This window comes from Monodelphis domestica, chromosome 2 (genome assembly GCF_027887165.1).
Source record: "Monodelphis domestica isolate mMonDom1 chromosome 2, mMonDom1.pri, whole genome shotgun sequence".
NCBI classification, from domain to species: domain Eukaryota; kingdom Metazoa; phylum Chordata; class Mammalia; order Didelphimorphia; family Didelphidae; genus Monodelphis; species Monodelphis domestica.
Window position 1 is genome coordinate 66,529,747 of NC_077228.1, and position 25,027 is coordinate 66,554,773.

Sequence of the window (25,027 nt, forward strand, 5' to 3'; positions counted from 1 at the left end):
TATCAATTCATTAGTTCATTTATCCTGAAATCCTCTTCATTGCAAAATTCACAAAGTCTTTAAATTTATAAATTTTCAGTCTTTTAACAATGGCCATTAATTCCAGAATTCTCCTCTTCATCTGCATTGTCCTCTTCTATCCTCTTCCACAGGAATGGTCTTCTTACTGATCTTTTTTACTCCAGACTCAATTTGACTGATGATTCTAACTTTCTATAATCTCTTCATTTTCTTCTTCTTCAATGATTTGTATATTTTCATTATTAATACCATGTGCTAATTTTATATGTGAACAATGATACCAGGAATCTCTACCCAAAACTTTTACTGAAGATGGAGAAACCAATACAATAGTGTAAGGACCTAACCAACTTTATTGTGTTGCTGATGTTTTAGCAAAATTTTTTCACATATATCATATCTCCTGGTTCACAATTATGAAGAGAATAATCCAAAGCACCAGTTTGAATTAATACTCCTATATCATGTAATTCTTTTAGTCTTTGTTGTAAAGCACTTAAGTAAGAAGCAGGTAGACAATGTCCTCCTAAAAGAGATGTATAGACTGTCTTACAAGTTTCTGCTTGTAGTAGAGTATGTCCAAAGAGCATTTCATAGGATGATATATGTAAATCTGCTCTTGGTCTCATACATAGGTAAAACAAAGCTATGGGAAGTATCTTTGACCATTTTGAGATGAGTTTCAGCACAGATCTTCCCCACCATATTCTTTATTTCCTTATTTATGGGCTCCTCTTACTCTGAACTTTGTGGATGATAAGGAACATGATATTTTGATGTTATTCCTAGATTCTCATAGACTCTTTTCAGGATGTCATGAGTGAAATGTGATCCTTTATCAGAGTCTATTGTTAGTGGTACTCCAAATCTGGGTATAATTTTCTTAATCAACACTTTCACCACAAAGCTAGCTGTATTTGTATTTGATGGAAAATCTTCAGGCCATTTGGTTAATCTGTCAACAATTACCAAGCAAAACTTGTATCTTCCAGATTTTGGCATGCTGATGTAATCAATATTCAGACTCTCAAATGGACAATATGCTAAAGGTCTACCACCTAAACCTTTCTGTTTGAATGCCCCTTGACTGAATTTTTGGCAAACAGAACAGCTTGAACAGATCTTATTTGTTACAGTACTTATTCCAGGAGATACTCATTGTCTCTTTACAGTGTCAATTACAGCTTGAGTACCAAAATGACCTTTTGTGTGAATGGCTTGACACAAACAGGTATACAGGTCTTTTGGTAACAGCAGATTTCCAGTATCTGTTAACCATATACCATGTTCTTTTCTTGCTCCAAAGTTCTCTTTCCATTTTTGCATTTCTGAGTATAAATAAGTTTTTTCTAGATCATCAGATTCTATAGTTGATAAGTTCATGACATACACTGCTGCATTTCTGGCTGCAAATTTCACAGTTATATCAGCTATATGATTTCCTTTAACAACTGAATGTCTGCCATAAGTATGGCTTCTACAATGGATTACTGCTAGCTATTTCAGCTTCTGGATAGCATCCAATAAATCAGTTATTATTTCTGTATAAGCAATTGGTTTTCCTGATGTAGTAATAAAACCTCATTGTTTCCAGATCTTTCCTGTAGCATGACACACTGAAAAAGCATAACGGGAGTCTGTATACACATTTGCACTTTTACCATCAGTCAGATGACATGCTTGCTTTAATATGATCAACCCTGCATCTTGAGCACTAAGGTTACTAGGTAATGATCCATACCACAGCATCTCAAATTCTGTGACAATTGCAGCACCCATATATCGAATTCCATTACACAAATATAAAGAACCACCTGTGAATAAAACCAAATTTGGACTTACAATCGGAGGGTCTTTTAAATCCATCCTCAGCATATCCACTAGATCTACTACTTCTACACATTCATGTAATGGTTCACCATTCTTTGGCAAACCAGGAAGAAGTGTAGCCAGACTTAATACACTACACCTTTTCAACTCAATGTTTTCACTACCTAGAAGTATAATCTCATACTTAGATATTCATTTGTCTGAATTTGCTTGAGTACAAAATCTCCTCATTAGTGCTTCTATTTGATGTGAACAAAATACCGTCAATGGACATCCCAAAACTAAGTCTGATGACTTCTGAACTAACAGTTTCAGCAGCCACACCCCTTAAACAAGGAACTGTACCTGCAGCAACTGGATCTAGCTGACAACTATATTATCCAATTGGATGATAAATGTGTCCTAACGTCTGTGTCAGTACACCAGATGCAATTCCTTTTATCTCATTCACAAATAATTGAAAAGGTTTAGTATAATCTGGGATTCCAAGAGCTGGTATAGATAAAATTGCTTCCTAAAGCTTCCTTAAAGGCTTGCAGATGTTCAGGTTTGAGTTTCAGAGGTTCTGGTTCTGTATTCCTGGTTGGATCTGTTAAACATTTAGTAATTTCACTAAACCCAGGTATCCAGTGTCTATAGAAACCAGTTGTTCCAAGAACAGCTGAGTTTCTTCTTGGTCTTAGGTGCACTCAGTTTCTGGACATCAGCTATTCTTTTCTGAGTGATACTTCTGGAACCCTCTGGAACAAAACCAAGATATTCAATGAGGCAAAACCCACTGAAGCTTTGCCTTTGAGATTTTCTGTCCCTGTTTATATAATTCAGAATCTTGCTATCTCTTAAACACACTTTAGCAGATGGAGATGCTAGGTGGATATCATCTACAAAATGTACTATTTTACTTTCCTTAAATGTTATTGGTTTAAGGTCTCTGTTCAAAATTTGAGAGAATTGACTCGGGCTATCGCAGAATCCCTGTGGAAGACTAGTCCACATCCACTAAGTACTCTCCCATGTGAAAGCAAAGATCTTTTGAGAATCCTCGTGAATTGGTATTGAGAAAAATACTGAACATAAATCTACCACAGTGAAATATCTTGCTTGACTTGGAATGGATGAAATTATAACAGCTGGGCTTGGTACTATAGGATGAGTCTTTATTACATGATCATTTACAGCTCTCAAATCCTGTATGAATCTATAGATAATTCTGCCTTCTTGATCAAGCTTTTGCTTTTTTATTGGAAGTATGGGCATATTATATTCTGAGAAACATGGTATTATGACCCCTTGTTGAATTAGGGACTCAATGATAGGTCTTATCCCTTCTATAGCTTCTTTACTCAAAGGGTATTGAGGAACACAAGGAACTTCCTTGGTTCTCACTATTACTGGAGTATCTGATTTCAATAGGCCTACATCTGTGGAAGACTTTGACCGTAAGTCTTCTGGTATATCCTCAGGAATAGGATAGATGGAATCCAACTCATTCTCTGCAATGACTGAATCTAAGAACAGCAATGGAAAAGCTTTTAGAGATTCTTCTGAGAGTTGTAATGATATATCTATCCCCGGGCTCAGTACATTGAATCATTGCTTGTAATTTACAAAGCAAGTCCCTCCTGAGAAGGTTCATTGGACATTCAGGCATACAAAGAAATGCATGTTCCACAGATAAAGGGCCTAGAGTTATCATTTTAGGTTGTAATTTTGCTACTCTCTCTGGTTTTCCAGTAGCTCCAATCACTTCCATAGTACCATCAGCTTTACAATCTTTAGGAAGACTTTGCAAAACTGATTTACTGGCTCCAGCATCCACCAAAAGATCATATATCTGATCCTCTATAGTTACAGAAACATAGGGTTCAGTGCTATTTGGAGGTTGGAAGATTTCATGAATTGGTGCAAGCACAGTAACATCAGTACACAGTTCAGTCATTTCCTGTCCACCCAAGTCTACATCTGCTTGAATTACATGACTTTCCCAGGATTTTGTATCATCAACTTTTATATTACTCTCATTGGTCCTTAAATTCTCCATCTTAGTATCATTGTTCTCATTTATAATTTCATTATTATTATTTACTTTATATTCTTCATTAATTTTCCTTATTCTACATTCATTAGTATTTTCTATTAAATTTATATTGCAATGTTCTTTCTCTGTACAATTATTTACACTAATTATATCCTCCTTTGATTCAAATAATTCATTTATATCACCATGCATTTTATTTTCATTACTCCCAATGTAATTTATCCTCAACACATTTTCATTTATACCACACTTATTTCTTGATTCATTTTCATATTTCCCTATTGAAAACCTTCATAAAGCACTTGCACCCTTGTTCTGATCACCTTTTACTACTTGGCTATATTTTGGGATGGCTCCAGAATTTACCCATGATTGCATAGTATTGAAATCTGGGACTTGTTGTCCCTGGCAACAGGCATTTTGGCATTGATTAGCACATCTGTTTTATTATTATTCCATCTGTTGTTATTATAATTATTATGCCAATTATTGTATTGTCTATTAAAACCATTATTGCTATTTAGTTGTCTTCTGACTTGTTTTCTGAATCTGCAGTCTTGGTACAGATGTCTGACCCAATCACAGAGGAAATCGAGCCTAGGACATGATCTCCCCTCACTAGGCTTATAGTTGTTATTATTATACTTTGGCTGCAGTGATCTCAAAGCAGCCACAGCCTTTACTTCCTTAATTTCACTTTCCTTAGCTTTCATTTCAGTTTCCCTTAATTTTCTTTTCAAATCCTCAACAGTGGAATCCCTATCATCAGCTTTTTCATCTGGATCATTTGTCAAATAAGTAGCCTTTCTCTTCAATTCCTCCAGATCAAGTTCTTCCCAATCTGGGTAATTTGACTTAAAAAATTGTCTGACCCTTGGAACTTCATTCTTCAGAAAGACCCGTTTGATGTGGGCAATGATGCCTTCTTCAAGTGCATCCATCCCTAATAGTTTCAGCTGCCTCGGTTATCCTTTCCAGGAAAACCACAGGAGCTTCAGAAACCTTTTGCTTTGTGGCCTCAAACTTTGACCAAGCATTGGGCCTTTTTGTATATCTCCCCATAACATCTAGGATTGTATCTCTCGCTTCAATTAGCATATCATAAACCCCATCATCTGTAGTATTCAGCTTCAAGTTCTCTGGCCAATATTGTAACAGAGGATCTGATATTGTCTCTACTATACTTATTCCTCTTTCTCTTAGTTAGGACCTCTTTCATTAAAAGGGCAAAATCATTAAAATCAGAATCATATAATTCAATTGCCCTATGCATCTCCTTAATCATTTTATTTGGCTCATCACTAAAATTTGAGGTTCTCCTTTTGATGGATTCAAGGTCCTCCAGGGAAAATCTTTTGTGAGTTATAACCTTATGTACCTCATTCTGTGTAACCACTGGCATTATCTCTTAGGGGACATAAATTCACTATTCCTGCTGCTTCTTCCTGCTCCAACCTGTCTTTTTCCTTTATTGTTTATATTGTTGTTATCATTTCCACATCCCAGGTTCATATTGATGTTATTTATAAATTGCTCCAGTATATCCATTTGTTGTTTCATGTGCACAACCATAATTTTTTAGGCGATTTCCACAAAGGCACAAAGAGGCACGAGACTTGTACCCAATACACTCACAGATAATAGTAAGGGAAGGGGAACATAGGCCATTACATCACATAACTTCATGTCCATTACAGGCTTCATACAGTCCATTTTAAATATATAATGACAATAATTAGGGAAAGCTACAAATACAAAATAATGAATACACATTACATATTCACATAATAAAATTAATATAGTACTAAACATGCCTGATGACATGTTAGCTTCCATAGTTACAATAGAATTCAAAATAATATTGTTACATGTATTTGCATAAGTGAGTTTAATGTCTGGTTTGATTTTCAGTGTAAAACTTATGCAATGTTGTGTTTATTGTAATTTTCAAAATTTTTTTCTCTAAGTTTAATGTTAATGTACTGCAATAGTAGTACAATTTTCTGTATTAGCTGATAAGAATATTTTGAATTTGATGTTTGCATGGAAGTTATGCTCATCTTTTTTTTGATGTTATTTGCTGTTTTGCTTTTGCTTCTGTTTGACATTTGTACTTGTTGATTATTTAATTCCTTTTCCTTTTTCCTTGTTAAAATTCCCTAGAATAGATTAGTATTAGTTAAAGTAAGATAATTGAGTGTAGGTTGTTTGTTATTTTGAGTAGATTTCTTAGTTTAGGTAATTGGTAAGTACTTTAGATTGTGCACAAATACAAAAATCGTATTTCCAACACGATTAGATTTATTGTTGGGAAAGGGAGGAAGGGAAAAGGGTTAGGAGAATGATTACAAGTAATCTTAAATTCTAATTTCTATAAATCTATCTTATCCTATCTTATACTAAGCTAAACAATAAGTTTCCCCAATAACCAAATCTCACAAGTGGAGTCCAATCAAATGGGCCATTTGTTTCGTGCAAAAGAGGGGAATGTGATAGGGAACCCACATTTTGCAAAAGACTGTGTAATGCAAACGTTAGAGTGATTGGCAGGAGCATGTGACTGAGAGTCACATGGGAGCCTAACATCCAGGATCTGGGCAAAGATTCTGAGGTCTTGGCATTTCTCTCCTGAAGGACCTGAAGTTGGAGGTTTTGAAAAAGAGATTTCTGGCTTTGGTGATACCAGCTGAAGAGAAGAATCTTTTGAACTGGCTGCTGGCAGCTTGAACAGAAGATTGAGGACACACTTCTCCACTGGACCTGTTTGGACAGTTATCATCTGAAGATCCTGGCCCATTTGATTGGACTCCACTTGTGAGATTTGGTTATTGGGGAAACTTATTGTTTAGCTTAGTATAAGATAGGATAAGATAGATTTATAGAAATTAGAATTTAAGATTACTTGTAATCATTCTCCTAACCCTTTTCCCTTCCTCCCTTTCCCAACAATAAATCTAATTTTCATGTTTCCCTCTTGTTCATTCCCCTACCAATTCCCATTATAACAGAAGCATAGTGTATAAGGACAGGGAACTTGACTTGGTAGTTTTATATTTTAGCTACCCTCATTAATTTCTCATTGACTTTGGTCAAATCTTTCCACAATACATTATAGAATAGTTGTTTATCTTCATTCATAGAAATTTTCTATACTAAGTAGAGGGAATTTCCTGAATAAATCAACAAATCCTATCTATTGGCAACACATATCTATTGCCAATGCCTGATGACTTTGCCTTTACAACATCTCTCAAATATGCCCTCTTCTCTCTTCTGACACTGCTACAATTCTGGCACTGGACTATTATAACAGTCTGTTGGTATGTCTGCCTGTCTCGAGTTTATCTCCACTCCAATATATTTTCCTTGCAGCCACCAAAGTGATTTCCTAAAGTGTAAATCCCATCATGTCATCTCCCTCAACTCAACAAACCCCAGGAGCTACACATCATCTCTAGGATCAAATGAAAAATCTTCTAACAGTTACCCCAAACTAATCACAGATCTATGGCAAAAACCAAATAAGCAAGCAACCTTAGTTGTTTCTATGTGCTATCAGAATATAACTACTTAATGTCCTTTAGATGTCAAACTAGGGCAAAACCCATCACTTCATTTTAGTTAACAGCTCTAACAAGGCCTACATCTCTGTCAGTCAGCCAAAAAGCATTTATGAAGCAACTATTAGGTACCAAGCAGGCACTCTGCTAAGTACTGATAATACAAAAAGAAACAAAAAACTGTCTCTGCCCCCAAGAAGCTTCTTCTAATGAAAGAGAGAATATGCAGATGACAAACTTTTTGATTCTTCCCAGGACTTTTTTTTTTTTAATCCTCTTCATGTCCTGCAATTAATGTTGGTGTCCAACTGGAGGGATGGCCTCTTTGCAAATGAGTGTAGCTAAAAGATATGGCCAATTATCCCATGAAATTCTTTTTCTTGTTGGCTTTTGTGACACAATGAAACCAATACTTTCTTTTACAAAGGAAACCCTGAGCCATCCTTCCATTTACCTGTAGAATTGTTTTGGTTTCATCTAGTAAAAACACAATGTTGATATAGTTCAGTTTGTCTGCTATTAACCCAACTCAATGGCTGCTGAACAAGGATCTCAACAATTTTTATAGATGTCTTAAAACTGTGTGATTCTTAGTAGCTTCTGTCTGCTTTTCTGCAACTCCTTCCACTGTCACCCAAAAAATTGAAGAGGTCAAGTATATAGGACTAAGGTTAACTCTGCACTTTTATTTGTTTCACGAATGGCCATGGTCACAGAATTCATCGCTTGCTGGTCAAAACCTGAGGTGATGGGCCTCTCCAAACTTAAGCCAACCTTCCAAAAAAAACCAGTTTCTTACTAGGACTATATTTGAACAACTTTCCAGATTGGTAGATTCTGTCATGGATCATGTACTACTGGAACAGCCTTCAAGAACTAGAGTCATCCCTGCAAATTTATAAAGGTGTCAGAATAGGACCTTTATGAACTTATCAATAGAAAAAAATATCATCTTAAAGAATGAATATCTCCCAAATTGCATTAGAATTTACAGTCATCAGAACAACATTCTTAACAGTACATTAATAAATGAATTATAATACTTCCTTAACACATAAGCCACTTCATGGGGTGAAACATCACTACTGCTAAATGTTCTTAATGGGTTCTACTACCTCTTTTTAAGTTGAATTAAGATTCACAGCAAGAAAAGAGAAAACTGACATCTTCAGATGCAGCTGATGATCCCTTTTTCTTGGTTATCATAATACTGTAAATAATAGTCATATAGGAAATATTGTATAAGTAATAAAATCTTCATAGAATTATAGATTTATAGCTGGATGGAACCTAAGAAGCCTCCTTGTCAAATCCTCTCATTACAGAGATGAAGAAACTGAAGCTATAGAGCAGTGATGGCAAATCATCAAGGCAAGGGTGCCAAAGATGGCAAGCAGAGTGCTCTCTGGGCACACAGCCACCCTTCTCCCCCTGCCCCCAGAGTCCATTACTAGAAAGGCAGAGGGACTTGGGCAGAGCTGCTCCCTTCCCCCCTCCACTGTGTGTGATAACATTTTTTTCACATTGCCTGCCCCTCTGCCCATCAGCCCAATGGGATCTCTTCCTCCCTCCCCTGTGTAGGATAAGGAGGAGGCAGGGCACGACCAGCACTTGGTTGGGGGAGGGGCGTGACACATGGCCTGGGGCGAGGGGGGGGGGAGGCAAGGCCCAGGCCTCTCTCTAAAAGGTTCACCATCACTGCTATAGAGCTGAAGTGATTTGCCCAAGGTCACATATCAGATAGTATCACTGGTGGGATTTGAAACTAAATCCTTTGACTTTAGAGCCTGTGGTCTTTCCACTGTAACACAATATCATTTCAGTGAAGACTGTTGTTCCCTACTAGGTTGAAACAACTAGTATAATCATTTTATTGATTTTATCTTTAATTAAGCATTAAACACAATGTAATTGACAAAGGACTACTTTAGTATTATAAGGTAATAATAATTCCTCTCATTTTATCAAAATTGCCTATCTTGTTTATTTTTCTTTAGTCCAATTATCTCTAGGGATACACTTTTTAAAAGACAACAATGTTTAAAATCAGTTAAACAATGCTAAATTTATTTTCTAAATAATATTTTGATTTAGGAATCCATAAAAATTTATAAAAAAATATTGTAACCATAGAAGAGCTGCATAAAAGGAGAAAGGAGAGGAAGGGAATAAATATTTAACTATATTTAGCAAGCCTCATGCAAAGCACTTTATAAATATCATCTCATTTAATCCTCCCAATAACACTGGAAGATAAGGGTCATCATTCTCATTTTACTGCTAAGGAAACTGAGGCAAATAGAAACTAAGTGACTTGCCCAGGGTCATATAGCTAGTGTTTGAGGCTGAATTTGCCCTCAAGTCTTTCTGTCTCCAAGCTTACCACTCTATTCAATGATCCACTTAGCTAACCTAAGAATTCCACAAATATAGATAGTGCTATAAAAAAGGGGAGTTATGAGTGTTAGGATGGAGCAAGAAGGTTTGGAATTCTGAGGATGACTGACAGGAGTGGAGTGACAGTCTGAAGAGCAAAGGCTTATGGGATAAGAACGGCTGGCTGGGAGGATTCTGAAGGAGCCTCTTGGTCTTCTGCCTTGAGACCAGGAACTGGAAAGTCCAGTTTTTTGAAAGGCTGAAGGATTTCTGAAGCCACAAGAGAAGACTCTGGTTCTTTCCTCAAACTAGTATCTGTTCTCTCACCAGATATTCAACTACTGTTTCCCTCCACCTACACCAAACATCTTAGACCCCTGAGGGGGAACTGATTGGACTCTCAAAACAGAACCTGGCTCTCCTGACCCTCCTAGATACCCAGAAATGTTTTTTATTTGTTTATTTAGGACATATTAGTATTTTAGTCAGTAGAAGGGGTTATTAGCTGGGAAGGGGCAGAGACATTCGTGGGCACAGTTCTACTGGCCCCTTGAATCAAGGACTGCATAGAAATTGGGCAGGCCTACCTCTCCCCTCAACCCATTTACCTAACCTTGTTAATAAATCCCTTAACAGCAGTCACATGTCTGTATTGACTTTAAATCTTAATAGGAAGGGTGCTTCAAGTAGATGGGGACAGGTCTCAGGCTTGAGGCCAGTCCCACAGTGGTAAGGCCCTGTCAAGGCCTGCCATAAAACCTCCTTTGGGGAAAGGGTACAGCATCCTTCCTCTAGGGGTGCTGATTGGGGAAGAGTGTCATCTCATCCCCCCAGCCATTACATAATCAACCCAATACCTCACTGGTATAGCAACTCAACCAGCGAGCCAACTCATTTATTATTGTAACAAGAGGATCCCCTATTTTTACATTAGGATAATTCTCATTAAATAAAAAAGATGACAAATGACTGCTGAAACATCAAACACTTGAAAGGTGAATAAGTATGAACTCTTGGCAGAAATTTGGTAAACATGTCACCATGTCTTCACTCAAGCACTGAAAAAATGTTTAATGGTATAAAGCCAAAAAATGTAGCTCTCTCCCTGAGGCACTCATTCACTGGAAGCCATCATTAAATATCCTAATGGTTACTTTTCAGGTATGGCAATGCAGTCAATTCCAAAGTCATCTTATTGAACCATCATCTTCTCTACAAGAATAGCATAGGAGACTTTACCAAACTCATTGCTGAAATCTATGTACACTGTGCTTTATCCTCTGTTTTTATTGAATCATTACAGGCACTTTGTGAGTATTGTTTCCATTTTAAGATTTTCACTAACCATCACGTTAATAAAATATTTAGTTATTTCATCAGACCAGTCAATATCATTGATCTATAGCTGACAGATATAATCCTCTTCCCTTTGTTTTAAAAAACATTTGGACAACACTTACCAATAGTAATGACTTTTGTATAAATAAAATATCAAAAAAAAAACTGAGAAATTTGTAGGATTTAGAGCGGGAAAAACTCCTAAAAATCATCCAGCCCAAACCCAATCCTGTGTAGATGAGGAAAATGACACCCGATGTAGCTACATGGCTTTCCATGGTCATACAGCAATGTCACATTGCTAGGAAATAAACATGTCCAAATTTTATTGATCTATTTTGGTTTTACATCACTTTTGTTTCCAAATATATCTTCACTTTCCCCTCCCAGTAAGTCACCTCTTATATAACAAAGAATAAAAAAGAGAAAAAATCATAGATCTATTATAAATATATTAAAAATGTCTGACTTCATAAATAATATTCCACATCCACAGTCCCCAGGTTCTGTAAAGAAGGGGAAGTGCCTTCTCATAGTTCTTTTTTTGGGTCAAGTCTGGTTACCAATGCCCTTTTGTTACAAAAGTTACAAAATGCTGCCTCCTGTTTAGTCCCCTGCAGTGGTGATATGAAGTTGCTCTATTTAAAAAAAATGAAACCTGCTTCATTCAACAGCATTTCATCCCTTTCAATTGATTCCTAAACTTGTGCTAACTAAAATAAAATGACATCTCTTTCCAGCATAATTTTAAGTATATCACTATTCTTACTAAGATATAAAAAAAAGTTAGTCTTTCTCATTATTAAAAAACACAATATCCAAAGGATATGAACTGAGCTAGTGTTTTGCCTTTTATTATGTAAACTTTAATCACATAAACCTAGAGTTGAGTTAAACCATATGTCTAACATGGCTGCAAGTAATGTTTTAAAACTGTCACTGGAGAATTTATATTGAATTTTAGTATTTTTCAAAACCCAAATTCTGAAAATTACCAAAAGATGAAAAAAAGTGCTGAGTGATCCTTTAAGAAGGATACAAAGAGCAATTTTAAAATTGATTATATTATTGAAGGAATTTTAAGTAATTTTAAGTCTGTAATGAAATGACTTCTGAGCTAAACAAATGGCATTAATGAATGAGTTAACAAGTATGAAATAGTTCTAAGGTAATATATTAAGAGTATATAGTATAGAAACTGGGAAAATTCCAATATAGTAAATAAATGAGAACAAAAGAATCACTTATCATTAGTGGGACAAAGTCTATTATTCATGTATTTTTTTAAATATAAAGGGTTCTTGGAAACAACAGGAGATAAAATCATTCTATCTATAATATAGTACCATTGATCACAGAAGCCAGCCTAACTATTCTTATTTTATAACTGTCTTTTTCCTTTGGTTCCAAGCCTCTTTGTTCTCTCTCCCTTTTCTGTAGATTGTGTAGGAAGATGCTGTTTGAAGACTAGCTTAATTTAAGTGACTTTTAACTAACCATAAGTTATGTTTAAACCTTTATGTTTAAATTCAGACATAGGAAAAATTCATTTGGCAGTGAAAACCATCTCATAAAAATAGCAGCTTTCTCACAATTACTTAACTGCTTAATAAAACTCTGGGCAAATATAATCTGCTAAAATGAATAAGTGATTTTAATTCCACAACAAAAATAATTTAAAAATCGTATCATTGGCTTCCACTGGAAAAATGTTGCATAATGATGCACTTTGAAAAATAATGAAGTAGCTTTCACTGAAAAGGGCAATATAATATAAATTTAATATAATTTTAAAAATTAATATTTTTAAAGCCCATATATGAGGGAGAAGCTTTTCATATAAGGATGTATTTAGTTAATCCATCCTGGTATCAAATTATAACTCATACTTCTGGGAAATAGACAAATTTCATGGATACTATGGACTACATAATTAAAAGTCACAATTCTGCCTACAGAGAGAACATAAAAATTTGGCAGCTGAATATATGCTTTAGGACCATAAAATTCCTACAGCTGGAGCAGAAGACAAATCAATTGATCAACAAAATATGTTTTCCATGAGCCAGACCTTGGCCTCTCTGCCAAAGATACACAAAAATAGCAAAAAACAGTCCTTATTTATTTTCAAGGAGCTTATATTATAATGGAAGAGACTCTATGTAAGTAATGAGATAGATGTAATAGAGACCAAGAGTTCATAGAAGGGGTATATGCCCCAAAGGTATGTGGCTTGGAGATGATGAAGAGCCCTGACCACCTCAAACTTTTTTTTTTTAAACCCTTACCTTCCATCTTGGAGCCCCAACGCAGAAGAGTGGTAAGGGCTAGGCAATGGGGGTCAAGTGACTTGCCCAGGGTCACACAACTGGGAAGTGTCTGAGGTCAGATTTTAACCTAGGACCTCCCATCTCTAGGCCTGGCTCTCAACACACTGAGCTACCCAGCTGTCCCCCCACCCCCACCTCAAACTTTTTATTTGACACAAAACAATTAATTTGAAGGAGAAGAGTAGCACGAAAAGACTTGTAGCACAAAACCTGGGTTTGAGTATGAAGTTCATCATTTACTAGCTTATGATGTAATCACTTAATCTCTGAACTTCCATGTTCTTATCCATAAAATGGGAATGATACTTTCCTCAAAGGACACTGTCAGGATCAAATGAAATAATTTTTATAATTTTTAAATTAAATAAAAAGATGCTATTAAACTATAAAGGCATTACCATTATCCTAATTCCCTATAATAATTCCTGTTTTCCCCCAAGTACTCTCTCCCTTGAGAATCCCTTCAACTACCTCAGATAGGCTTAGTTATCTCTTCCTAGATAACACCCAAATTCATTGCTATTCCTAATCTCCATGTGAATTCAAATCTATGTTACCAACTGCATGCTAGACATTTCTACCTGCAAATCCTAGAGGCATGAAATATTTAGCATGTTCAAAATAGAAGTCATTTTCTATGATCACAACTTTCCTCTAAATCTTCTCTATTTCTTTCTGATCTAATTGAATTTCACACAAATTCACCACATTGGCAATAAGCTTTGATCTTCTTTCCCTAACTCCACATTCAGTCAAATCTGCATATAAATTTCTTACACCCATATCATTCTTTCTGCTCACACAGGGATAGCAGATAAAAGAAAGACTATCAGAAAGAATAAAAAGACTATTAATAAACTAGAAAACAAATTACATAGGAAAGAATTCACGATGTGATTTTTTAAATGAGAAAACTACAAAGTAATAATGCAGAAATTAGACCAACATCAAATGCTAGATTACACAATAAATTCAAAATGAATATGTGACCTTATATTAAAGGTCATACCTTTTAGAAACATTTAGAGGAAACATTTAGAAGAAACCCAGACCATATGCCTTTCTTTAAAAAAAAAAAATCCTTACCTGCTATCTAAGAATTGATACTAAGAATCAGTTCCAAGGCAGAAGAATGACACAGTCTAGGCAACATGGGTTAAGTGACTTGCTCAAGACACACAGCTAGTGTCTGAAGCTAAATCTGAACCCAGGACCTCCCATCTCCAGGCCTGGTTCTCTATCTCCTGAGCCACTTGGCTCTCTCCATATACTTTTCATATTTATGGGTAGTAAATGATTCTTAACCAAACGAGAGATGGAGGCAATAATAAAAAATATATAACTTTGATTAAACAAGACTGAAAAGCTTTTGCAAACACAAAATGAATGCATCTAGGATAAGAAGGAAAGTGGTCCAATAAGAAAAAAATCTCTGTCTCTCTGTCTCTGTCTCTCCAATTTACTACTACTACTAATTGTTGTTCTTCAGTCGACAACTCAGTTTTGTCTGGCACCTCCTGACCCCATATAGAGTTTTCTTTGCAGAGACATGAAAGTAGTTTCCCATTTCCATCTCCAGCTCATTTTATAGGAGAGGAACCAAGACAAATAGGGTTAAGTGGCATGCCCAGAGTCCCACAGCTAGTTAAGTGTCTGAAGTCAAATCTGAACTCAGATTTTCTTGCCTCTAGGCCTGGAGCTCTATCCACTGCACCACCTACCTGCTCCTGAATCAGATAACAAATCAAAACAACCTTGAAACTTTACCTTATACCCAACAAAGTGACAAAGAAAAAAAAAGATAGGAATAATCAGTGCTAGAGAGGATGTAGGAAGATGGACACACAAGCAAATTGTTGGTGGAGCTATGAATATTTGGAAAATTTGGAATTTTGCAAATAAAATCGCTAAAATATTCATACCCTTTGACCTAGAGATTCCACTATCAGGCTTATACCTATAACAAACATTATGTGAGCATAATGGAATATTACTGAGTCATAAGAAATGATAAATATAATGAATACAGAGAAGCATATAAAGACATTCAGATGTAGCATGAAGTAGGCAAAGTCAAGAAAATGATATATATACATACAATATACACAATATACAGTACACAACAACTACCACAATGTAAACAGAAAGAATTACAAAACAATCAAAAGTGAATATTGCAAAATAACAAAGAACAATCATGGCCCCAAAGAGGAGATATGAAAACATACCCCCAATCCTACTCCTTTGAAGAAGTGGGAGGTTCATGGTGGTATAACATTACATATATTGTCTATTTCTATGTATTGAGCAATTTTACTGATTTTTTTTCTTTGTAAGCTATTTTTTGTTATATATAAGATGGTTCTTTGGGAACAGCAATGGAGGAAATACTAGGAGAAGTTGTAGGGATGTAAAAGATAAAAGCTATCAATTAAAATTACTTTAACAAAATAGAATATTAACTATGACTGGAAGGCCCTTAAATATAACACAATCAATCTCATTTTATAAATGAAGATAAGGCTTATAGATTCATCCAAAGTCATAGAGCTAGTTAGTGGCACAGAAATAGTTGATTGAAAAAGACTTTAAATTTATAAAAATCCAATATCCTCTTAAAGCAATTCTGAAAGTGAGAACTAAGATCTCAGATTTTTAGAGGAATACTGTTTAAAACATCAAAGAAAGTTCATAAGATGCCTCCTCATGTTACGGAAGTAGCTCTGGTTCTCAAAAGCTATGCAAGTATAGTGTAAGCTCTGGAAATATCTTTCAAGTGGAAAGACTTTAAGAACAGACCCAGCAATGAACTAAACTTTTATAGTCCAAAAATTAGCCTAGCTAAAATTGAAAAGACTCAATCCACCAGAAGGTTTGAAATTAGGTAAAAACTTTTGTTGTTGTTGTTAATTAAGATATAGTGTCTGTATGGTTGTACCAGTAGAGGAAATAACCATACCAATGAAATCAATAATCTTTACTATTTTAAAATACTGTTTAAAAGCAGGTCTTAACATATTTATCTGGAAAAAAATCATTTGTTTAACCTAGATTTTTTTTGAAAAAAATCACACACCTGAAATTTAATTTCTTCAACTTCAATAAAATACTATACATAATTTTGTGAAAATACTATTGATTAGATCTTTATAACACAAGGATGATTTAGGTCAACATGAATTCATCATAAACATAATCTCATAGATAAGAACTACAAGAACTTACTGCCTGATTTTGTCATTCCGGGGTCCAAATTTTGGTCCAGATGGGCCCCTCCTAAAATCAAAGTTGAATAGATATTAACAATGATTATTGTTTTAAAAAAATACAACTTATAAGTGAAAGCCTGATTTTAGGTATAACAAGTCATTTCATTGTAATAAAATAGCATTTTACTTGTACAGCTAGAATTGTACCACATTTAATTTATTCTTATACTTCATTTATATTCATTGCTTATCCAATTCTACACAATTCATATTAATTTTATCATTTCTAGGGAGCTAGATGCACATAATTATCATTAATTATTCACTGTTGCTACTAGTGAATGGATTTCAAAACATCACAAGGAATAAATCATAGAATATCAGTAACTGTAAAAGATAATAAGTCATCAAAAAAGCTGAGCTAGGTACCTAAAATATGCCCCAGGAAAAGGGAAATTCAACATCCATTTTTTTCATTCAAGCAATGTAGGAGAGCAGGATTGTATAAAGAAAGAAATATTTCCAAAGAAATTGAAATTTCAAAATATATTTGCTTACTTGTTAGTATGAAACTTACATCACAACTTAGAAGTAAAATATGACATTTTTCAAGTTATCTCTTTATTACACTCATACTATCTCATCTTAACTATTTCTTAGCACTTTTCTGGATATTATAAGTAAATCTGGCAAATTCTAGTGAATGTATGGCATTGAGCTGGTACTAGAGGATTTAAACATAGATCAAGGCTCACTTTCATATACCAACATGATTTATACTACTGAGGGAAAAAATCAGAAATAGTTTAGTGATAATCATTGTATGTAGCTATACAATCTCAAAAAACCATCCTCCAAACCACCATATCCATTTTCCTTCAATGTGCCAGATCTATCTTTCTTTAAAACTCCTACTAAGGTTTCTCTGCAATATGTACTCCTTCCCTAGTCTCGTGACTTTCAAAAGATAGCAAAAGGAGAGTTACAAAGAAGCAAAGATCTTCACATCTCCCTCAAAAATAATAGAAGCAACAAAGAGAAATAAAACTGCTAAAAATCCAGTCAAGAATATTTGAATTTACCCTCAAATTACTAAACCAAAAAGTTCTAAAATAATACAAATAAATTGCTCATCATCTGAAATAAAGGTCTTGAAGTACTAGAAGCAATGAATATTTTAAAAAACCACAATAATCTCAAGAACCTCAAATAAACAACATATTTAAGGAATTAACATTAGCAGAAAATCACATGTGGAAATTAAAATGTATAGCAATTATTAAAAACCTTGGAAGGAATTAATACTAGAACTGAGTATTCCTAAAGAAGTTAAGGAAATAATAAAAAAGCTATCAAATGGAGAATATAATAGAAAACTTGAAAGTATTAATAGATAAAAATCAACAACTGCTAAATATTGACTTTCATAAAAACAAAATGTTTTGAACTGAAGGCAATGGGCAAAAAGTCTGTGAAGGTGAGATTGCCAAAACTAAAAGAAGAAATTAGAATGTACAAAAATTAAACTATCATTTTGTCATTTATTCCAAAATTGATATGGAAAAGATTTCATTTCTGTACAGCAAGAGACTTACAAAATACTTACAGGAAAAAATCCTCTTCCTCATCTGAATCTTCTTCCAAAAGATTTCTCTGTAAAATAAAGAATTAAACAATTTTGAAATATGGTACAATTATTTCTCTAGAAAATGCAAGTTTATTCTTTTGTTTCCAAACTTTAATGACATGCCTCACAGATATGAACCCAAAACTGAAACAAATTCTCCCTATAACTCTTTATACTAGATTAAAAAAATTAAATGTGATCTTAGCAAGAAAAATGGGCTTTGGTGACCCTGGGCAAATCATTTTAATTTTATCCCAATTGCCTAGCCTTTCCCATTCTTCCATATTGGAATCAATACTTAGTATCAATTTTATTTTAATTTTTTTAACTTTTTCCTTATGTCTTAGAATCAATACAAACAGGCTTTAAAACATTTCTTTGCCAACAAGATTCATTTCTAAATTAATTTTATTTCTGTCATTTTTTATATTATATTGAAATGTTACTTCTAAAGACTTCACAGAAAACTCTTCTCTCTAATTATTTGGCTAACACTGTACATTTGGTGTTCCAGGAAATAAATTCTCTTCCCTTTTAAAAATTCTTTTGGAACTGTCTTTAGAACCTATAACACATCTTTTGGAAAGAAGATCCTTAATAGTGGGAAAATTTTATCCTTTGAAGGTTCATTTGAATTTCTATTAACAGCCAAGTCTTCTGAGACAAAATCGAGTGAATATGCTGTATGATCAGTTAGTCCCTTTTTCTTTTCTTTTTTTTCCCCCTGAACTCAAATAAGACATAACCACAACAATCACAAATTTGATTTTCTAGCTCCCTAAACTAGCAAAGATGATGTTCTAAGAGAAGAGTTCACATGTTTTCTGGAGTGTTGGGGAAGGAAGTATTGGAGTAAGAGTATAGCCTCAAAAAATAACCAATTTAAAGGACAACACTTTTTCATGCAAATTTCTGGTATCTTTGATTTAAAGAAAAATATGTCATACTTTTTAAAGTCACATTTCAATGTGTGAAGGACATGACTTTATTTTTTTAAGGTGACTATTTTCTTAGAATGCAGTATATTGTTATTTGGTTATTTGGTGGTTGAGTGAACTCTTTTTATTTCGACCCACCAATGACTATGTCACCTTGGACAAATCACTAAATTCTCTTTGATTTTATTTCTTTTGATAAAAAGATTATAAAAAATAACTAACATTTATATGGCTCTCTACAGTTTACAAAGTGGTCCAAGTAAGGTGTGACCTTTGCAAGTTCTCTCTCCTGACTCTCATTCTTGTGTATTCTCTGCTATACCGTACTCAGATATAGACTAAATTTCAGCTAAATTTCAATAAGGAATTAACTATTATCAATATATAAAGATCATGCTTTTCAGGAACATGAGTCAATCAAGTGATATAATGCTATACATTATAATATTTTAATCTAAACATCAATTAAGATTCTAAATATAACAGAGAACTGAAAATACAAATGACAACAGTGTGGATTATCCAGGTGATGGCTTAGTATATAATAAACTTTCAGCAATTTTGTGAAGCTAAAATCAAATATTTCTTTCTTTTTTTTAGCCTGAAATATAGTTATTTCCATGAAGAATTCCATAAGAGAAGAAGCATAAGGATGTCATCAGAAAGATGTGTGACCAGAAAAGTGTGTGGGACAGTCATATAGGAGAAGTAAGGATTCATTTCTATCTTTTAGGCAATCAACATTTAATAAGCTCCTACCATGTGCTAAGCTCCCTACTGTGAGAGGTTGGAGACACAAAGGCAAAAGCAAAAATAGTCCTTGCCCTCAGTGACCTTATGGTCTAGCTGGAGGAAATGTGTTCTTCTAGAGGTATCTATAAAATTAATATTTTGTAATATTCTAGAGGTATCTGTAAAATCAATTTTGAAGGGAAGGCACAAGAGCATCATGAAAAGCCTTGGGTAAAAGGTGGTGCTTGAGCTCCCCTGTAATGTCAAGAGATTTGGAGGAAGGGCCTCAGCACCCCAAGAGGACCTCCTGTGGAAGAAATATTTCTGAGATGACATGAACAAGAATCTCTTAAGATAAAAGGATATAGATGTATTAGGATCTGTAATGTGGGAGGGAGTGCTCACATGGATGAAGCATCCAAGTATCAGAAAGTTCCAGCTCCTAGCCATGTTATTCCTTCGGCAGAAGACAAGTTCTGACTGACCTGTCAGAAAAATGCTTCCATCTTCCAGGCAGTTGTTCATCTGCTCTCATCCCCTCCTTGTAGAGAATATTTGACCCAGAGTCAAATATTGTGCTTCAAAAGGATTCCAGTTCATTCATTTCCAGGCCCATCTCTGCCATCAGCTTTCTGCGTGGCCTTTGGCAAGTGACTTAAACACTCTGAGTCTTAGGTTCTCCATAGGTAGAGTATGTTAACTGTCACTTTCCCTGCAGTAGGATGAGATTCCAGCCCAGGGCAGTCTGTGCTTCACAGCCCAATCTGCATGGACCCAAGCCCAGGAGTCCCAGCCTAGACTTGTGGTGATGACGCAGATCCAAGTTTGGGGCAGTCAGTAAGTAGACCTAGAGCTGGGCCCTCAGATCCCTAGCAGGCGCAGTCCCCAGGGTACTGACTAGAGGGAGAATGGCCAATTATTCTCAACTATTTCTTGAGAAATAATTTCTAACAGTCTACTTTCAGTTTAATATATAAAAGATATGGATTACATTTATAACTTCCTTCCTCCAGAAAAATAATTGACTATTAGGAATTCTTAGCACAGAAAAGGTTAAAAAAATTCTTGAAGAACAAAAAGAAAACAAGTACAAATTACCCCCCTTTCTCTCCTTTTAAAAGCAGTCGACAATTTAGATGGTCATCCCTATGGACAGTTTGGATAATTACCCTTTGCTTTAACAAGAGATAAATTAAGAGTTAAAATAATAAAAACCAGTAAATTATATTTCTACATGCATAGACAAAGCTCCCTTTTAATGCTTACTTGATAACAAAAGTTACAAGGACAGAACAAGTTTTGCTTTGTTGAGCTAAAATCTTTGCATGATAAGGACTTCAATGAGCCAGCTGGATCAATATAAAGAGAAAAATGAATGCCTTCATTTCCTCAACAGGAATTTAAGTGCCTGCTAAAAAAGTAATTTACTGAACAATCCATTTCAGAATGTCTACTTTTAAAATGCTTCATGATTTTCAGATACAAGTGCAACTTTCACATACTGTTCTCAAAATAGACTAGTAATTTAAGTGTTACATAAGCTGCTTTTAAAACTTAGGTAATTATATACCTTTTTAAAAAAGTTAAAAAAATCTGTCAGCATTGAAATTATGATACATGATGATAGAAGTATTTCAATTATGGACCTATTGCTCTTGGTAAAAGTCTTTCCACATAGAGATACTTTGTTATGTACACCAATAATAACTAAGACATTAATTAGGCTAGTCAATTATTTTTAATTTTGCTCCCTAGACCAAATGACTTAGAAACAATAACTTATTAGGATGATGATTTACTATTTTTTAAAGCTTCTTTCAAGGAACTTACCCTTTCACTTTTCACAGAGCCAGTGACATCATCATCATTTAGGTGGCGCTTGAATTTAGGAGGCATCTTTATTATTCAAAAAGTTGTCTTCTTTTCCCCAACTTTAACATACACCACCTTAAAGAGAAAATCAATTTGTGCTGAAGAGTTCAGTTGATGTGAAACTTTTAACTGCATCATAGATTTGATAGAGTAAAATCTGAAAGGCTTAACAACCTTCATAAGACATTTTAACATTCACCCAATTCTTCCCTTATCTACTCTTGAATACAAGTGAATAATTATGAATAATTTTTAAGGCTTCAAAAATTATTTGGTTCTCATGGATTATACTTAAATCCCAAACCTATATTTACCACCTCTCTGTTCTTCCATCTTATTCTATTGCTTCCTTTATCACCAAAACTAAGATCATAGGATTTTAGAGTTTAATGGAACTTTTAGATATCAGAAAACTAGACCAAGAGTTATTAAATATCTAGATCAAGGGGTTCAAATTTGAAACAAAGTGAACTTCTTTTGTGACATGGAACCCTCTGACAGTCTAGTGAAGCCTATGAACCATTTTTTGGAATCTTGTGGAAATTCTGACTTAAGATATGTCAGGGTATGAGGAAGATAGAGTGAGCAAAGAGCAAGGAACAGAGGCAAGAGCCAGAGCCAGCAGAAGGTACCATAGGAGAAAAGGTTAGGGTAGCACCTTGGAAACAAAGCACCTGAGGTCTTCCAAAAAGCTTATAAGCAACAAACAGTGAATAATGTGGCTTGAGGTGGGGTGGGGGGGGACAGAGGAAGGGCATACATTAAATTGCTCATATTCACAGGAAAAGGACAGAGCCAACTCCAGGTTTGGAACTGTGTAAAATCCATGAATTCCCCCCAAAATCTGAGATTTAGTCTTACACACCACATCAAGAATGCGGACTTTTCACATCATTCAGGAGTACAAGAGGAATTAGATTATGACCTAAGTACAAAATCCCAATCTAAAAATGAAGGCTGAAGATATGAGTAATCAGAAGGAAATGTTAAACAAAATGAAGAAATTCTCTGGACTGAGAGGAATTCAAGAGGTAAATCCAGAAGATAGCAACCACACAAGGACAGAATTTCCCAGCCAAAATGACTATAAAAGTACCTTTAAAAAAATAAGATATATATAATAAAATGTTAAAGAACACAACAGTTAGGGAAAGAAGGAGAATTAATAGCTTTGAAGAGATGATAGTAAACCTCATGTAAGAACCAAACTCACTGTATACTAAAAAAAACAAGCAGAAAGCAATGGTACCATGAGTCAAAAATAAATAATGGAACAAAATCAAAAGATTCAAATAACAGAAGAAAATGTCATGGTGGTAGGTAGTAGTGGTAGTAGTAGTGAAATGGCTAATATACAGTATTTTAAGTTTTGCAAAGCACTTCATAAATATTACCTCATTTTAACCTCAGCAACCCTGGGATGTGGGTACTATTTCTTATCCTTATTTTATATATGAGGAAATTGAAGGAGAAAGAAGTTACATGACTTGTCCTGGGCTTCAGTCTAGTAAGTATCTGCAGCAGGATTTAAATGTGGAGCTTCTGGCTAGAATAGAGTCCAGGGCTCTAACCATTTTACTACCATTTCTGGATCACCTTCAGCTCCAGTTTCCTCTGCCTCTATACCAGCTGCCTCACTCTAGGGCAGTGATGGTGAACCTATAGCACAGGTGCCAAAGATGGCACAAAGAGTGCTTTCTGTGGGAATTGTCCCCACCTCCACCCCCAGTGTTCATTACTAGAAAGGCAAAAGGCCTCTGATGGAGCTGTTCCCCTCCCCCTCTCCACTGCTCCTGATAACATTTTTTCACATCCCCCACCCCTCTGCCAAGCAGCCAATGGGTGTGCTTTCTCCTTCCCCTGAGTGGGGTAAGACAGTGTGGGGCAGGCATGGCACTCAGTCTGGGGGGCAGAGTAGGGCCCAGCATGCCATCTCTAAAAGGTTTGCCATCACTGCTCTAGGGAATGACTCCACTCTGAGACTAACTCAGTTATTCATTGGTGCCTGCCTGGAACTCACTCTAATACTGTCTTCACTCACTCTGCCAGACCTACATGCAGGCTTCCTAGGCCCCTGGGGATGACTCTATCCTAAGGCCAGCTCAATGATTAGTGAATCACTTCCTAGATCCTCCAAAGTCAGAGAAGGTCCAGATATGCTACTTTCACTCTCCATTCTATTCTACTTCCTACCATTGGTACCTTCTGCCTTTCCCCTCCCCTACCTGTTTTCCAGTTCCCCATTAAGGTTGTGTCTTCCATACTTAGAATCTAAGTTCTTTGAGAGCAGGAACTATCTAGTTTTGTTTTTTATATCCTTAGCATTTAAAAACATACTGCTGATCACAGAATAAGTATAAGAGAGTTTTATCTATTTTTCAACGTACTAGGAAAAAGATCAAAGAGAGATAATCTAATAGTCATCAGAATACCAAAAATCATAATTCAAAATGCCAAAATGAAACTTCCAGAACAATGTAGCAAATATCCAGTTTCCAAGGCCAAAGGAAAAAAATGGCAAGTAGCAAAAAGAAAAAGTTTGAGTTCCCAAGAGTCAGAATCAGAATCATACCAAACATGACAATTGTCATTATAACAGAGAGGGCAAGTTGTAATACAATATTTCAAAACACAAAAGATACAGGCCTACAACAAAGAATAATCTATTTGGCAAAACTGAGAATAAATCCTACAATGGGGAAAATGCAACTTCAAAGAAAAAAAAAGGACTTCCACATGTGTAATGAAATACAATTGTGCTGTAAGAAATGATTAAAAGGGTGCTTCAGAAGATTTCTAGAAGATTCATATAAACTGATGGCCTAGAATGATTTACATAATAACAAAAACATTACAAAGATAAAAATTTGAAGGACTTAAGAATTCTAATCAAAACAATAACTGACTTAACTCTAGAGGGCTGCTCATGAAGCATGCTATCCACATCCTGACAGAGAGGTGACAGATTCAAGGTAAATCTTTCAGAATCCTCAGAATAAGACATATAGTATCTAATACAGCTAACAGGGGTATCTGTTTTGCTTGACTCTGCCTATAAAAATAGTTTTTGTTTTCAGTTGGGGGCAAGGGGGGAATAGGAAAGGCAGTTCTCAAAATAAAATGAAAAGTAAAGAAGGTCATTGAGCCATTTTTAAA

At 35.1% G+C, this 25,027-nt stretch overlaps 1 protein-coding gene across 2 annotated transcripts in view; it reads right to left on the reverse strand.

Moving 5' to 3' along the window:
• VAMP4 (vesicle associated membrane protein 4) overlaps positions 1 to 25,027 on the reverse strand; it is a 53,032-nt gene that overhangs the window by 18,187 nt on the left and 9,818 nt on the right. For both annotated transcript variants that reach the window (XM_007480774.3, XM_001364868.4), the window contains exons 2-4: positions 21,830 to 21,946; positions 18,309 to 18,355; positions 16,719 to 16,769 (exon numbers count right to left, since the gene is read on the reverse strand). In XM_007480774.3, the coding sequence (XP_007480836.1) occupies positions 16,719 to 16,769; positions 18,309 to 18,355; positions 21,830 to 21,895 (164 nt within the window). In that variant the 5' untranslated portion in view covers positions 21,896 to 21,946. The remainder of the gene's footprint in view (positions 1 to 16,718; positions 16,770 to 18,308; positions 18,356 to 21,829; positions 21,947 to 25,027) is intronic.